This window comes from Helianthus annuus, chromosome 16 (assembly GCF_002127325.2).
Source record: "Helianthus annuus cultivar XRQ/B chromosome 16, HanXRQr2.0-SUNRISE, whole genome shotgun sequence".
In the NCBI taxonomy this organism is placed as follows: Eukaryota; Viridiplantae; Streptophyta; class Magnoliopsida; order Asterales; family Asteraceae; genus Helianthus; species Helianthus annuus.
In genome coordinates, this window is record NC_035448.2 from 171,867,184 (window position 1) to 171,880,679 (window position 13,496).

Consider the following 13,496-nt stretch of genomic DNA (forward strand, 5'->3'; position numbering starts at 1 on the left):
AATCGAACTTCCGCCGGCGACAAATTCGAACTTCAAACATGAAAACTATTCGTTCTACCGTCACGCCCATACAATATTCTGATGCATCATCGAGTTTTCCGCCGGCGACAAATTCGAACTTCAAATTCATAATTTGTCGATACAATCCACGATTCCAATCGGAAATTCTTTAACAATAATGTATGCACAAAGTAACACTTCCAATTTCAAATTATAATTTCTACATTTCATTCATATTTATAAACAACAATGTATGCACAAACACTTCCAATTTCAAATTATAATACCAATCCTACAAAACCCTCATCTTACTTCCACTCTCTAAACCCTAACCCTAACCCACCTCCAATCCATTTTACTAAAAAGTTTCATTGTGTTTTCAAATTGAAACATGGGTTTTGCAATTCAACTAAAAGGGTATCTGATTCACCAACCAATTTGAGGAAACAGGTGGTATCAGCTGGGATTGGAATGGAAGGGTTACAGGGGAAAGATGATGATGATGATAAGAAAGATGATGGGTTTTATATAAGAAGGTGTGTGGAGCTTGCTAAAAAAGCTATTGGGTGTACTAGCCCTAATCCTATGGTTGGTTGTGTTATTGTTAAAGATGGGGTGATTGTTGGTGAAGGGTTTCATCCCAAAGCTGGTCAACCTCATGCTGAGGTACTTAATTAGTGGGTGTTTGGGTTAGCTTATTTTTAAACAGCGGACCGAAGAGTTTTTAAAGAAAAAAAAAAAAGGGGGGCGGACTCGATGCATATAATTATTGGGGGGGGGGGGGGGGAGGGGGGGTATGTTGCTACATTTCATATTCAAGTTGAACATTTTATAAAGTTTGTTTTTTTAACATCAAATAACCAGATTTTGTTAGCTTTTGGATAGCTACATCGAATTATAAAGAGAAAATTAAGGCTGATACATTTGGTGCTATAACTGTTTCTGCTGGCTCCAATACAAACTATAAAGGCCTGGATTTACTACATGCATCCTAGTCATCATTGTCACGCTTTTTACCCATCATTTTCACATACACTTTCTCTCCTCTTTTTAACTCCAACCCATCCTTCGCACATGCATCCTCTCTCTTCCACATCATAGCCGTTTGGCTTTTTGTTTTTGGCTTAAAATTTATTTTTTAATAAATGGGCCCACCCTCTCTCTCCACTTTGCTGCACTTCTCATATACATGCCCCTCACTTTATTCTTCACTCCACTCCATCCTTCCCAAGTGCACCATGCCAACTCATCAAATGCATCCCCCCAACATGTGCCTTGGATCCAGTCTTAGCTACATTGAATTGTAAAGGGTCAAATCTGTGTTTTTTTAGATTTAGTTTTGTTGTGGTAATCTATGGTATTATATGAAGTTTAATGTAGTTGTCTAATTTTCTTGTAATTACATTAGAATGTTTATCAATAGTGAAGTTAGTTATTAGTTAGTTTGACCTTCTTAGTCAAATCACACCTTTTTTTTTCCTTTGTAAATTGGAAAAGTTGCGTTCTTTTGCAATATAGTTGTGATTTTATAACGAGGAAAGCCGGGGTTTTATGATAGAAAACTATGCAGTTAATGCGGTAAAATATCGGATATCGGTAAAGGACCGATATTTGAAATATAGGTTATCTCGGTGAGATATCGGTAATTTTAATATAATGCAGAATTAATATATATATATAGCAATTTAACACCAATAATTCAGTGATGAGTTAACTGCCATTTTCGTCCCTGTGGTTTGGTCACTTTGGCCATTTCAGTCCATTTTTCAAAAATGCGCCATTTTCCTCCCCGATGTTCTGGAAAGGTGTCATTTCAGTCCAAAAATCATAACCCAGTTAAGTCGGTTAGTAAATAAGGACTGATTGTGTAAATTTGTAACATAAAGGACTGATTGTGTAAATTTCTAACACCACCACCACTAGCCCTGCCACCACCACCACTCCGCTGCCACCACCACCACCACCGCCGCCACCACCACCACTCCGCTGCCACCACCACCACCACCCCCACCGTGGTGAAATAAGAAAAGCTGCAAAATTTGCCATTTGGAATGGCGAAATAAGAAAAGCTGCAAAATTTGCCATTTAAAATGGTGAAATTTTTGAAAAGCTACACAATTTGCCATTCAAAATGGCAGAAAATTTTTAAAGCTGCAAATGCATGTTACAATTACCATAAAAAGAGAAATAAAAAAAAAAGGAACCCTAAATATTCAAAACATCCAGATCCAACCGTCCAATATTGTTTCTCTCTCTCTCTAGATCATCTTTACACCCAAACCTTAAAAATCTAAAAGCATCAGCCGCTCGCACACTTCTTACTCTCTTAGCACACAACAGCAAACCCTTTCTCTCTATTCTGCTATGTTCTATAATCACAACAGCAGCAACTTCACAAGAATGGGTTACAGGTGTAGAGGCTTATGGTGGTGGAATACGGCTGAGGAGGAACGAACGTGGAGATTTCGGGTGGTGTGGCAGTGTAGTGGAGATGAAGATGGTGGTTTGTTTTTTTATCTACACTCTCACTTTCTACTCTTTTCTCTCTAACTTGTGAAACAACGGTGGGGTTAGACGATGGGGTACGTGGTGGTTTGACACGGTTTGAACGGATGATGGGTATGGTGGTGAATGACGGTGTACGGGTGGGGGTGGTGGTGGCGGGGTACCTGCAACTCATCTTCATCAATCATCATCACAGTCGGAGAGAGAGAGAGAGAGGGAGGCGGGAGAGAGAACCGGCGACGGTGGGGGTGGTGGTGGTGGTGGTGGTGGCAGCGGAGTGGTGGTGGTGGTGGCAGCGGAGTGGTGGTGGTGGCAGGGCTAGTGGTGGTGGTGTTACAAATTTACACAATCAGTCCTTTATGTTACAAATTTACACAATCAGTCCTTATTTACTAACCGACTTAACTGGGTTATGATTTTTGGACTGAAATGGCACCTTTCCAGAACGTTGGGGAGGAAAATGACGCATTTTTGAAAAATGGACTGAAATAGCCAAAGTGACCAAACCACAGGGACGAAAATGGCAGTTAACTCTTCAGTGATATATCGGTTATATCGGTCAAATATTGGTGATATATCGGTTACATCGGTCAAATATCGGTGATATATTGGTTATATCGGTCAAATATCGGTCAATATTGCCGATAATATCGGTACCGATATTTTGACCGATATTTGACACCGATATTTTATTAAGGGACCAATATGACCGATATAACCGATATATCACCAATATCTCACCGATATTAACTGCATAGATAGAAAATGAACCCAGTATCACATATAATAACAACTGACTGAAAGCTTCTATTTGGCTAAAGTTCGGATCATATAAGGTCATAGAGATCGTTAGTTGTGAACACTATGAACTACAAGCTTTTACCAAAATCCATTTACTTGAGTTTGGATTATTAGTATATGTAAGTTCAAAACAATCATTTAAAGAGCAAATCTTGATTGGATTACCTACCTTGATAGGTTAACAAACTCGAAAATAGAAATACCGTATTTTAGAATCTTTAGTCAAAATGTATATGTACAAGGTTTGAATTGTATTTTGGAGTTTAAATTTCATGCTCAAATTATACTTTCTTTTGCAGGTTTTTGCTTTGAGAGATGCTGGGGAATTGGCAGAGAATGCAACTGCATATGTGAGCTTAGAACCATGTAATCACTTTGGAAGAACTCCTCCATGTTCCGAAGCATTAATCAAAGCAAAAGTCAAAAGAGTGGTGGTGGGAATGGTCGATCCAAACCCGAATGTAGCATTAAGGGGTGTTGCCAAACTAAGAGATGCAGGAATTGATGTTACCGTCGGTGTTGAAGAAGAAATGTGCAAGAAACTTAACGAGGCATGGATACATCAAATGCAAACTGGGAATCTCTTTGTTACTTTAAGGTAAGCTTTATGTTGTCTTTTAAGGTTATCGACTGATTTTCAGTTTTAAAATTGGTATGAGTTTTGTATCTATATTTTGAAGCTAGCAATGCAGGATTAGACCAGTTGGGGGGGGGGGGGTGGATGTGACAGTTTGGGCCCCTTTTTTATGAATGGATCAATGCTTGCTAGTTTTAATGCATAAAACCTCCTAAATCATATTATTCTTAGATTATTATTGAAAAAATAGATTTTTTTTTGTACTTAAATTTGACACACCTAACTATTTATAGAAAGAGTAAAATGTCATTTTCATCCCTGAGGTTTGGCCAGTTTTGCGACTTTCGTCTAAAGGTTTGTTTTTTCGCATATAGGTCCAAAAGGTTTGAAGTTTTGCCATTTTCATCCAGCTTGTTAACTCCATCCATTTTTCTCCGTTAAGTCAGGGGTATTTCCGTTTTTTTACCTACTTGTTTTTTGTTTAGTAAGGGTATTTTGAATACTTGTACATTATGCTAAATGCTTGTACGAAAATACCCCTGACTTAACGGAGAAAAATGGATGGAGTTAACGGGCCGGATGAAAATGGCAAGATTTTAAACCTTTCGGATTCAGATGCAGAAAAACAAACCTTGGGACAAAAGTTGCAAAACTGGCCAAACCTTAGGGACGAAAATGGCATTTTACTCTTACAGAAATCTATAAATTTCGAACAAAAGTTGTATCAGGGCAACCCCAATTGATCCAGCCCAGTTAGAGTCATACACTCACACAAACAATTACTTGTTTGACGCGTTACCGACCCACCCACTTTCCGCCTCTTAGTTAAGACTAGAATTGTTATGTAAATATTGGATTCTTGTTATAATGTATCTTGAAAATTACAGATATACCCTCACTATCGATGGTGTCTTCTCAGATGATCTTGGGGAAGAAACCATGGACGCTGGTGGATACTACTCAAAGTTATTACAAGAACACGATGCAGTTATACTTTCTTCAAAATCATTAGCTAAACATCCACTTCCTGAATCAAAAGAACCAAAATCCAACCAACCGCTTTATGTAATAATCGCAAAAGATCCAAGTCCTGTGATCCAGATTCCCAAACATACCCATGAAGAGTCGGCTCCTAAACTTATCATATTCACAGACCAAGAATCTGTTGTGGGATCTGAACAGGGCATTGAGACACTTGTTCTGGATCAAATGAAGTTAATGACAATATTGGAGAATTTGAAAGGTCGAGGACTGTGCAGTGTATTATTGGATTTAAGAGGGGGGTATGGTGACTTTGATGAGATCTTGAAGGGGGTTGAAGTAAAGTTGTTGCAGAAGTTGGTGATGGAAGTCTTGGCTGTCTTGCCAGTTTGGAATGAAGGCAAAGAAAATGACACAGCCCATGAGGCAATGAAGATTAGCCACAAAGCAGTTTTGAAGAACTTTACTAAAAGAGATGGTATAAATATATTAATCGAGGCCTACTTCTAAACGAAGCGATCTCCTTACTCTTAATGAGTAACTCGATTACTAGATTCATAATTCACTGGATAACGATGGTCTTTTTGTATAATGTAAGTGATGGGTGTGCGAATTTGAAGAATGCTGTTAATTACAAAGGTTATTATTACTCATTGATTTGATCAAAGAGTATATGTGTTTGCCAACTTGTTGAAATGTGTCTGTCTTCTGTAGACATCATCATCATCGTCATACTCAGTAAATCCCACCAATAGCAAACAAGCTAAGATAGGGTCTGAGGAGGGTAGATGTAGACAGCCTTACCTCTACCCCATATGAATAGAGAGGCTACTTCCAGTGAGACCCCGGCTCGATTGTAGTTTTGTATCAAGCCTTGAACCTAAGACCATGGGGTATGGTGGGGCGGGGGTTGGGCTTGGGTTGGGGCATGAGTTGACACGTGGCTTAGGGGGGGGGGGGGGGGGCAGACATGGGCTGACCCACATTCAACACGGTATGGTGGGGCGGGGGTTTGAGGCGTGGGTTTGGTGGGCTTCGCTGGGCTGACCCGCTGGGCTATTTGAATATTTTTTAAAACAACAAATTTAATTTTTTTAATATTTTTAAATAAAGAAGCATCGTTGGGTGGTTGAGTTTCGGGGACGGTTTCGGTTTGTGAAAGGTCGATGGAGGTTGGTGAAAGGTTGATGGGCTATTGTGTAAACGGGGTAGGTATCGAATCGTCGGTGTGTGGGAAGTTAGTATACAAACGATTCCCAATATACGATGCATAACTCATTTCAACGGGCATAGAAGAGTGTATGAAAAATGGACGAGGCATTGGACGATTGGGTGGTGGGCTAGGATTATTTTCTTGGAATGCATACGGGTTGTTCGAGTCATAAGCACGGTTATAAGGATGCATTTTTTCGTTTTGTAGAAGGAGAATTGAAGATGATTACAGAAGATGTAGAAGATGTGGTTGAATGTGGTAAAAAAATGGAAGAAAAATGTGAGTTTTATAGTGATTTTTTTTAACATAGCCGTTGGCCAACGGCTAGCCCAACGGCTATTTTGGTTTGGCCATTGAGAGCCCGCCATGTCAGCTTGTCACCCCCGCCGCACGCCCGGCTTGAAACCCAAGCCCCAAGCGCCACGCCCCAACCCAAGCCCACCCAGGGTGGTGGCTTGGGCGTTTTCCCCCAACCCACGCCCCAACCCAAGCCCCATACCCCATAGTCTAAGACACATAACACTCAAACAATCGGGACAGAGACTGATTGGTGCAGGTACCCCTGTGTCTTTCAGCTATCAACGTCACTACATGATGCATGATTAACCATCCGTCGCTTTTAACGTTATTTTCATGATATTAGTAAAATAACGTTAAAGTTAGTACCATTTCACTTTTGCCCCTCGAGCGCCCACATATATATACATTATATATTATATATGGTTCCCATTAAGTGTAACCGCTTTCTAAATCGATATCCACCGTTGGATTTGGCTGAGATTAAATCTCAGCCACTTAAACTCACAAAATTAACCGCTATGATGACGGTTTAGGACGGTTTTAATCAGTTTTCTTAGTTGGTGGTTAACTCAATCTTTTTCTGCCCATGATCTTCAGAACTCCTACAAACCTGGATAGTGTTGTGAATTCAGTTGAGAGCATTCTTATATAATGTACAACCCTGGCACCCTGCACTCACCGATAGCTTCAATTTTTCTCCAACTACCCAACATCCATACCCATTCTCTCTCTATAGAAAAAGAAAGAAAAAACAATCACATTTAAAGAATTTATCAACAAGTTTGCAGATAATGATGGCCACATCCTATTCTTCTCAGGCTTGCACTCCATGATTCCCTAATGATTTCAAGAGAATTGAAATTGTAATAATTTGGTCATGAATTTGTGTAGGTTGATTCCTTGAAACCAAAGGAAAGCTTGGTGTCATACGAAGATATGGCCTGGATGTATAGAACACAGGGAGAGAGCGCAGGTGACGATGAAGTCTGTGACAATGTGATAGAACAAAGAGGCTTAGACACCGACTGTTGCAATCCACAGAAGAAGGTTTGTTTTCCATCTTCATCCGCTGATGATTTTAATATTATATTTGAAATATAAAACAAATAATTATTAACTTAATATGCACTTAATCGATTTATGTTAATTATGCCCGAATGTACGATACTTCGTTTGTTTTTATGCAATCGCTTAATTAATTTTGAAAGATATTTTATCAACTGAGTCTACATGCACACCACCTGTTTTATTTTGTTGATCCGTAAGTTTATGGGTTAGCGAATTTGGAATCCGAACTGTCCAAAGAGCCCATTTCGAAACATGAGTTTGAGTCTGAAAGGCGAAGATTAACTATACCGAGATTCAGAAAGCCGAGAGTTCATACGGAAGTAGGTGATCGGTGGTGGTTACGGTTACAATGGGGTGCGGCGGTGTGGTGACTGTCGTCGGAAAAACATAAGGGCTGCAGCGGTTGGTCTTTCCGAGGATTTTATTAATCAGAAAGCGATCTGAGAACAGATCTGCAACTACGACAATTAGAAAGAAACAGATCTGCAAACTTGAGACCTGCGAATAATGTATATGAATATATGATACCCATTTCATGTATATTTTTTTAATCTTTTTCATGCAAAGAAACGCTAATACATCTGAACGTCAGTGAAATTTTGGAATTGATTTGTATATTTATACGGGATTTTGGTAAAGGGTTGCGAGCCTTAGTTTTTGTGAAGCGGTGCTTAAAAAAAAACCGACACGCCAATTCAGTTCTACGGTGAAGGGTTGCGTTTCGTGAAGCAGTGCTTACAAAAAAACGACACATCAGTATAGTTTCTAGGGGTATGTTGTTGATGGTGAAGGGTTGCGTTAATGTTCTTGAAGCAGTGGTTAATTTGTATTATAATATTTTAAACGATGCATCAGCTAAAATAAAATATTGGTTCGTAACATGTGCGTTGCTTTATCATTTATATTATACATAAACGCTACATGAACTGCTATGTATTACAATGGTTCACAGTTAAATTTTTGTCAACTTTGAAGTTACCACCACTTTTTGGCGGTTTAGCATTTGGTATATCAAAGATTCAAAATCAATTAAACGATGTGTCGGTGTTTTGAAAATGCAATTTATTTAGTTCCTTTAATTCTTTTTATAATTCTTTAATAGGGTATGGAGTGTAAGTAAGATTTCATATTTTATTTTTAAAGGGTGTGTCGATTAGTAAGATTTTAACGGGTGTGTTGAAGGGTTTTATTATTTTTTTGTATGTAATTATTTTGAAGGGTTGTGACTTTTTGAAAAGGTGTGATCTCAACTATGGTGTCTTAAATTACTTTTTATGTATATACGAGGTTAGTTCCCACCCGCGCGTTGCAGCGGGGAACCAACCAGTTTATTGCTAAGAACCTGTCCCACGTTGCAGCGAATAATTAGTGTACGAACTATAAAATTCAATTTTCTTTTATGCTATGATATTATGACATCTATTAAAAATCCACTTCAGATAATCAACTTTAAATAACATCCAAGTTATATTTGAATAGTAAAAGATGAAAGACGACATTAGTGCTTACAGGGGCGGACCCAAGCCCACTTCAAGGTGGGCGGGCGCACCCCCGGGGAAAAAAAAAATTAGTGTTAAATTCCTTCGAAAATCCCGTCCGCACCCCTTGGAATTTTTCGTCCGCACCCCTTGGAATTTTTCGACTGCACCCTTGAAATTTTTCGTCCGCACCCCTTAGGTAAAAAGTGTTATCAATTTATATTTTAATTTTTTTAGTAAACTCTTATTTAAAAAAAATACTACCTAAATTATATAAATTTTAATACCTTACTAACTAAACCCAAATACCCATACATTTACCCACTTATAATTCCTAACTAGCTAGCCCACTAAGTCTTAGCCCATTAACCAAACTCAACAATATTTCAAACTATAATAAAATAATTAAAGCCCAAAACCTTTAGAAATTCTCTCCCGCTCCCTCCCTCTCTTGCGTCCCTGCACTGCCAACGAACAACATCACCCAACGACAACAGTCCAGCAGCCGGCGACCACCGTAATCAGCCACCATACCACCGTCGTTTGACACCAAATCTAACCGGAATCCGATAAGTTTCTTTGTTATTTTGATGATTTTGGTTGATATTATAGGAGAAAAAAAGGTAATAAAGTTGTTAAATAGGTTTGAAATTTTGTGTTTTTGACGTTGTTTATGGTTGTTTAGATGATTTTTAGGGTGATTATGTTGTTTATATATTTTTAGGGTGATTACAACTAACGTTATGATTTCTAGGCTTGAATAGTTGAAAATTAAAATTGAAACATTATGTTATGGAGCAATGAACTTGTGTTATATAGAGAAAGAATTGTTTAAAAAATTAGTTTTAAATGATGTTTTGGATAGATTTCAAAAAATGAAAACCCGTAGGGCGTCGACGTTTTAATTATGTTTGTAACAAAGTTTACATGTTTTGATTATTATATAAATTTAGTTTGATGTTCGTTTGTTTTACATGACCCGACCTGACCGACCCGATACGAACCGATTTTTTTACTCATATACCTAGGGGCCTAAAATTTTTAAAAATGCTCCGCACCCCTATGAAAAAATTCCTGGGTCCGCCACTGAGTGCTTACAAATTATTTTGAATAAAATTCGTATTGAAATGCACATTTACATCAGTACACACAATGTTTTTTTATTTTTTGGAAAAATAAAATAAAATTGAATGGAAGTGGAAAAAATAATTAATAAGAACAATTAAAATAAAAAGTTAAGAAAATAATTTTCATATAAAGTGAATGAAATAAAAAATAAATATGAATTTGAATCAGTAATCGTCTTGGAAAAGCAAAGGAATTCCATTGATATAGCAATTGCAAATTACACATCCCATTAAGGTTTGCAAAGGAATTTGATGTTGATTCAACCATTTTTATCAGCAATTTTTTTTTTTGAACGGCCACCGACTCCAACAGTCGAGAGGTCTTCGCACCTACATGTATTCGAGTGATACATCCATGGGTCCTTAGTCACCCTCGGGCGTGGCATCCGAAAGTGACCAGGCGCTCCCTAAGAAAATTTCCAGCCGACAGCCATCTGACTGCCGTTGCGGCCTCCGCACTCTGCACCCAGACCTCATGCTGGCACCAGAGCCGGAGTAACCGCACTGTAATAGAAAACTCGGGAGTGGCTCAGGATTCGAACCTGAGACTTTTCAGTCCCAAGCCCAAACCATCACTGCCATGACCACTGGGCTGAAGGCGATTCGTGATGTCAAGAACCACTTCAACGGAAACCAAATCCCCAAATCCCGTTATCACTCTTCAAAATTCATTTGTAAATTGAAACCTAATCCGTCGCTGTTTCATCATCTTCAATCCACGGCCGTTAACAACCATCGGTTTGGTCGTCAGATCTGGATGAATCGACATAAAGTGTTTGATTTGAATAGGAGATTTGTGAAGAAGAAATCGAATGGGTGAAGATTGGTGTCTGTTTTTGACGATTTTTTCGTGCCAAAAAACCCAAGTCCATGATCGTACTACGGCGGTGGCGAGTGCACTTTTTTTTCCGGCGATGAAGGTTTTAATATGATATATAATAAATCGGAGAGTTATGACGATTGATGAATGCGTTTGTCGGCGATGAAGGTTTTATTATGGAGAAGACACAGCGGTTTGGATGTAAAGTCCGATTGTTTCCGGCGCCCGGTTCAGATAAAAATGTAAAGTCCGATTGTTGTTCGTTTTTTCATTCATGTGAAGGTTTTTGTCGGATTTTATTAATGGTTTTATTCGGCCCATCGGTTTGGATGTCTCGTCGGTTTGGATGTCTGATTGTTGGTCGGTGCACCGGGTTATGTAAAGTCCGGTTGTTCGGTTTTTCATTCATGTAAAAGTGTTTATCGGTTTCTTTAATGTCGGTTATCTGATTTGAATGAAACGGGGCATACATTATTTTGTAAGGGGGAATGAAACGGTGCCTTGCAATTGAAGGGATGTGATGATTTGTTAAAGGCTTGCTTTTTGTATAAGGGTATAATATAATTAGTCGTCGCATCATTGTATTTTATAATTAATAACTGTTGGTTAAGTTATCTTATAATTAATTTTCTATTATTGTGGTCTAGATTACATGTTTGGTGAATAGGAAACTATTGTTCATTATTTGTCTTCTCATTTATTGATTATAACCATGTATGGGTATGTCAGAGCACAAAATTCTTGAGCAGAGTATGTAGTGTGAAGCATCATAGGTATGACTTTATGCATCTCATTTGTTATTTGAAACATAAAATTTAAAGTGAGATATTTTATAAGTTTGTAATCGGAGTAGTTTTTAATATGTGTGTTATTTTGGTAACTAGTCTAACTAAATATCCACACAAATATCTTTCCATGTCCCTGGCACACTATTACAAAAGGGACTCCAAATTTGGACAATTATTTCTTAAGCACATGATCAGTGTAATCACCATTCAATTTAATGCTATAGTTGGTCGGAAAATTGAACTGCTACCACCATTTGAAGTTCAAATAAAGTTAGTTTTGCCATTTTTTGGTTCATATAAATATTGCATATAAATATTAGTTAATTAATATTACCAACCGATGCGTATGGAGTTTTGTATGTTTTAAATGGAAGTTGGACGTTTATCCAAACTTACTCTTACTTATCCCAATTAAATAAGATGTGCGTAGTGCGTGCATGTTTCATGACATTCCACATATTTTTGCTTTTCTTTACCATACATTATTACTTGGTGACTATTTGTGTTATTAATGGATACAATCATAATATTAGCATTTTAATCTATATAGATTGATATTGCCCCTTTTTTGTTATGATATGAACAATTTAATTCAGTGCTTCAAATCATCAGATTGCGACAATCATTATATATATTAGATACTTATCTATATTTCGAACCAGTTTACTTGATTAACGAGTTATTTAATTCAGTGCTTCAAATCATCAGATTGCGACAATCATTTTATATATTAGATACTTATCTATATTTCGAACCAGTTTACTTGATTCACGAGTTATAGTATCAACTGATTCGAAGCTAAGTTATATGGTATTTCAACAAGAAGGCCGATCATTTGGAAGTTGGTACCCACATAAGTATAAAGTATCACAAAAACATGGTGCTAACTGTAAACAGTCTCCAAAGCATTAAAAATGTAATTTTTAAAGTTGAAAGTGTAGTAAAAAGAAACATGGATGGGTGGGTGGACTAGCCTAGAAATTGGAAATAGTGTAATCGAAAAGTGTGGTTTCAGATATAAGTATTGGAATTGAAAAGTGCAGAGTTGCAGATATAACTATATAAGTATTTTGTTTTCAATTCATGGCAAGTTATTAACTCATATTATATTGGTGTTTAATCAGATCATATTTGTCTACACTTAATAAAAATTAGCTTCTTTTTACGTTGTTGAACGTAACCCGTCCACCGGACGGGTATTAAACTAGTTATATGTGCACACCGCAAGCGGGGCATTCTATCTTCTATAGACAAATATATACATATTACCATCGAAGTTATTTTTGGATATTATTCATTGTATGAGATTAATCAGAAGTTTATGTTAGGCCAAGTAGTTTGATTACCTCCTCTAGGGTGCCAATTTGATAATCGTTTTCTAAAAGCCTGATCCTACTTTTTTTGCATCAAGCATTTCTTTAATCCTTTTCTCACTTGGTAGGCTATATAGCATGGTTTTACTAGAGTGTGCAGCTAGTTAAAATGTGACGTCAATGCCACGTAGGCAGTGGAGCTTTATCTATCTTAACCCTTAAGACCAAGCGGTATGGAGGCCGGCTTAGGCCCGGCGCCGGTCCCCCACACCACCCCCCACTCCTCCGGCTCGTCCTTTCCGTCACCCAGCAGCCAAACTCGACGGGGCTCCTTCTTCTCTCATCACACACACACATCTATACATACATATATATATAAAGGGGTTCATCCCCCACCCTTAGGTCCATCCCCTCCAAGCCGAGCCTATGTGGCGCTGACGTGGCGACCCATCTCCTTGGGAATGAGGCTCTCCATACCCACTAGTGTCTAACTAGTATGGTGTGGTTTAAAGTTCCCCTCAATTG

General features: G+C 38.0%; 1 protein-coding gene across 1 annotated transcript; it reads left to right on the plus strand.

The window, feature by feature from the left end:
* The first annotated feature begins 37 nt into the window (after nucleotides 1-37).
* Nucleotides 38-5,517, plus strand: LOC110917766 (riboflavin biosynthesis protein PYRD, chloroplastic). The gene is made up of 3 exons (XM_022162220.2): nucleotides 38-666; nucleotides 3,606-3,904; nucleotides 4,771-5,517. The coding sequence occupies exons 1-3, from the start codon at nucleotides 250-252 to the stop codon at nucleotides 5,372-5,374; spliced, it is 1,320 nt and encodes a 439-aa protein (XP_022017912.1). The 5' UTR covers nucleotides 38-249; the 3' UTR covers nucleotides 5,375-5,517.
* Nucleotides 5,518-13,496: the final 7,979 nt, after the last annotated feature.